Raw genomic sequence first — 2,055 nt, forward strand, 5'->3', positions numbered from 1 at the left:
CTCATTGCTATGAAGAATTGAAGGATGATGAGAAGTGGAAGAAGCGTGACGGCGTCGATGATGTTTCATACTCGAAGCCAAAACGAAGTTGAAGATGAAGATAAAGATGAAGACGAGGACGAGGCTTGATGTGGGCATGAATTTAAACTAGTGGGCGTGAACTTGATTGGATGATTTTGTGAGCATGAACTTGGTTGGATGATCTTGTGAGCATGAATTTTTTATGTCATCATGAACTTGTTTGTGTGATTTAAATCATACCATGTCTTTGTTTTGATGTTTGAAATTTATTTTGTGTTTAAAATAGGTCAAAGATGCAACATATGACAAGCGACGGCTGCTCACACACGCTGTATTTTAACGCGTCTGATGAAGCTACGCGTAGACACTGTATTTTAACGCGTCTGTTGAAGTCAGCGCGCGGCGTCAAAACAGTCAAACGGCAGCTCCAAAGTGTTTTTTAGCACCCCGGGAGGCCGTTGGAGATGCTCTTACGGAGGGTGTTGGAGATGCTCTTTCGGAGGGAGGGAGTTCTCGGCAGGCCGGCGTCATGATAAGTAGCGTCTGCTCTGTGGCTCCGCTGTTCGCTCCTTCGCCTCGCCAAGTCAAACTTCACTCTTAACGTATCGACAAACTTCCAGAGATCCACAAAGATGTTCCGACCGATGCAGGTCGCCATCAGGTAGCGTTCCCTACGCCCTGCGCGCGTGTGCGGTTGGTTTGTTACGAATGGGCTACCACAGAGATATGCTTTGTGCAACAATGGCTGCATGCTAATCTTGATAACTTGATGTGTGTGATGTTTGTCTTGTGCAGGGGGGAGAGCCGCCGGGCTGCGCCAGCGGCAGTGGCTGGCTTCGTCAGCCACTACGGCTACTACTCCACGGCCTCGAACTCCCAAAGGTTAGCCGGGAAAGTGGCTGTGATCACCGGCGCCGCCAGCGGGATAGGCAAGGCGACCGCCGCGGAGTTCGTCAGGAACGGCGCCAAGGTCATCCTCACCGACATCCAGGACGACCTCGGCCACGCCGTCGCCGCCGAGCTCGGCCCGGACGCGGCGTACGCCCGCTGCGACGTCACGGACGAGGCGCAGATCGCTGCGGCCGTCGACCTCGCGGTGGCGCGCCACGGCCGACTCGACATCATGCACAACCACGCCGGCGTCACCGGGCGGATGGCCATGCACTCCGTCGGGTCCCTCGACCTCGCCGACTTCGATCGCACCATGGCGACCAACGCCCGGTCCGCGGTCGCCGGGATCAAGCACGCGGCGCGCGTGATGGTGCCGCGCCGGAGCGGGTGCATCATCTGCACGGCGAGCACCGCGGGGGTGCTGGGCGGCATCGTCGCGCCCACGTACGGCATCTCCAAGGCCGCCGTCATCGGCGCCGTGCGCGCGTTCGCCGGGGAGCTGGGCCGCCACGGGGTGCGCGTGAACGCCATCTCGCCGCACGGCATAGCGACGCGGTTCGGGCTGCGCGGGCTGGCGGAGCTGTTCCCGGAGGCGAGCGAGGGGGAGCTGAAGCGGATGGTGGAGACGGGCATGAACGAGATGGGCGGCGGGACGGTGCTGGAGGTGGAGGACATCGCCAGGGCCGCCGTGTACCTGGCGTCCGACGAGGCCAAGTATGTCAACGGGCACAACCTCGTCGTCGACGGCGGGTACACGGTGGGCAAGGCGGCCAACAAGCCGGCGCCGGCGGGATAAGCGCCCATGGGCGAACGACACGTGCTTTACTCCGTACTGTTCAAGTCTGCCGTAGTAATGCTGCTGAGCTCGGGTGTAAGTCATTGTTGTTATGATTAATGGAAATCGATTAAAATCAACCGACTGATTTTTCACGGACCTAAGCCGCCTCTTACGAGCACCACGCGTCCCCGCGGACCGCTCACACCTTATCCTCATCTTTTCCCAGAAGAAGCATGCGCTACTCGTTCCTTCCCCCCCCCCCCCCCCCCCCTTCTCTTCTTCCTTCGGCGGAGTTGCGTTGCACAGGTGCTCCATGATGATGCCGCGTCCAGTTCGACGGCGGAGCTATGATGCAGCAGGTGCCA

At 58.9% G+C, this 2,055-nt stretch overlaps 1 protein-coding gene across 1 annotated transcript; it reads left to right on the forward strand.

Annotated features, from left to right (window-relative positions):
• The first annotated feature begins 480 nt into the window (after nt 1-480).
• On the forward strand, nt 481-1,827 carry LOC123429511 (momilactone A synthase-like). Its single transcript, XM_045113541.1, has 2 exons — nt 481-682; nt 817-1,827. The coding sequence occupies exons 1-2, from the start codon at nt 654-656 to the stop codon at nt 1,706-1,708; spliced, it is 921 nt and encodes a 306-aa protein (XP_044969476.1). The 5' UTR covers nt 481-653; the 3' UTR covers nt 1,709-1,827.
• Nucleotides 1,828-2,055: the final 228 nt, after the last annotated feature.

This window comes from Hordeum vulgare, chromosome 2H, assembly GCF_904849725.1.
Source record: "Hordeum vulgare subsp. vulgare chromosome 2H, MorexV3_pseudomolecules_assembly, whole genome shotgun sequence".
NCBI lineage: Eukaryota > Viridiplantae > Streptophyta > Magnoliopsida > Poales > Poaceae > Hordeum > Hordeum vulgare.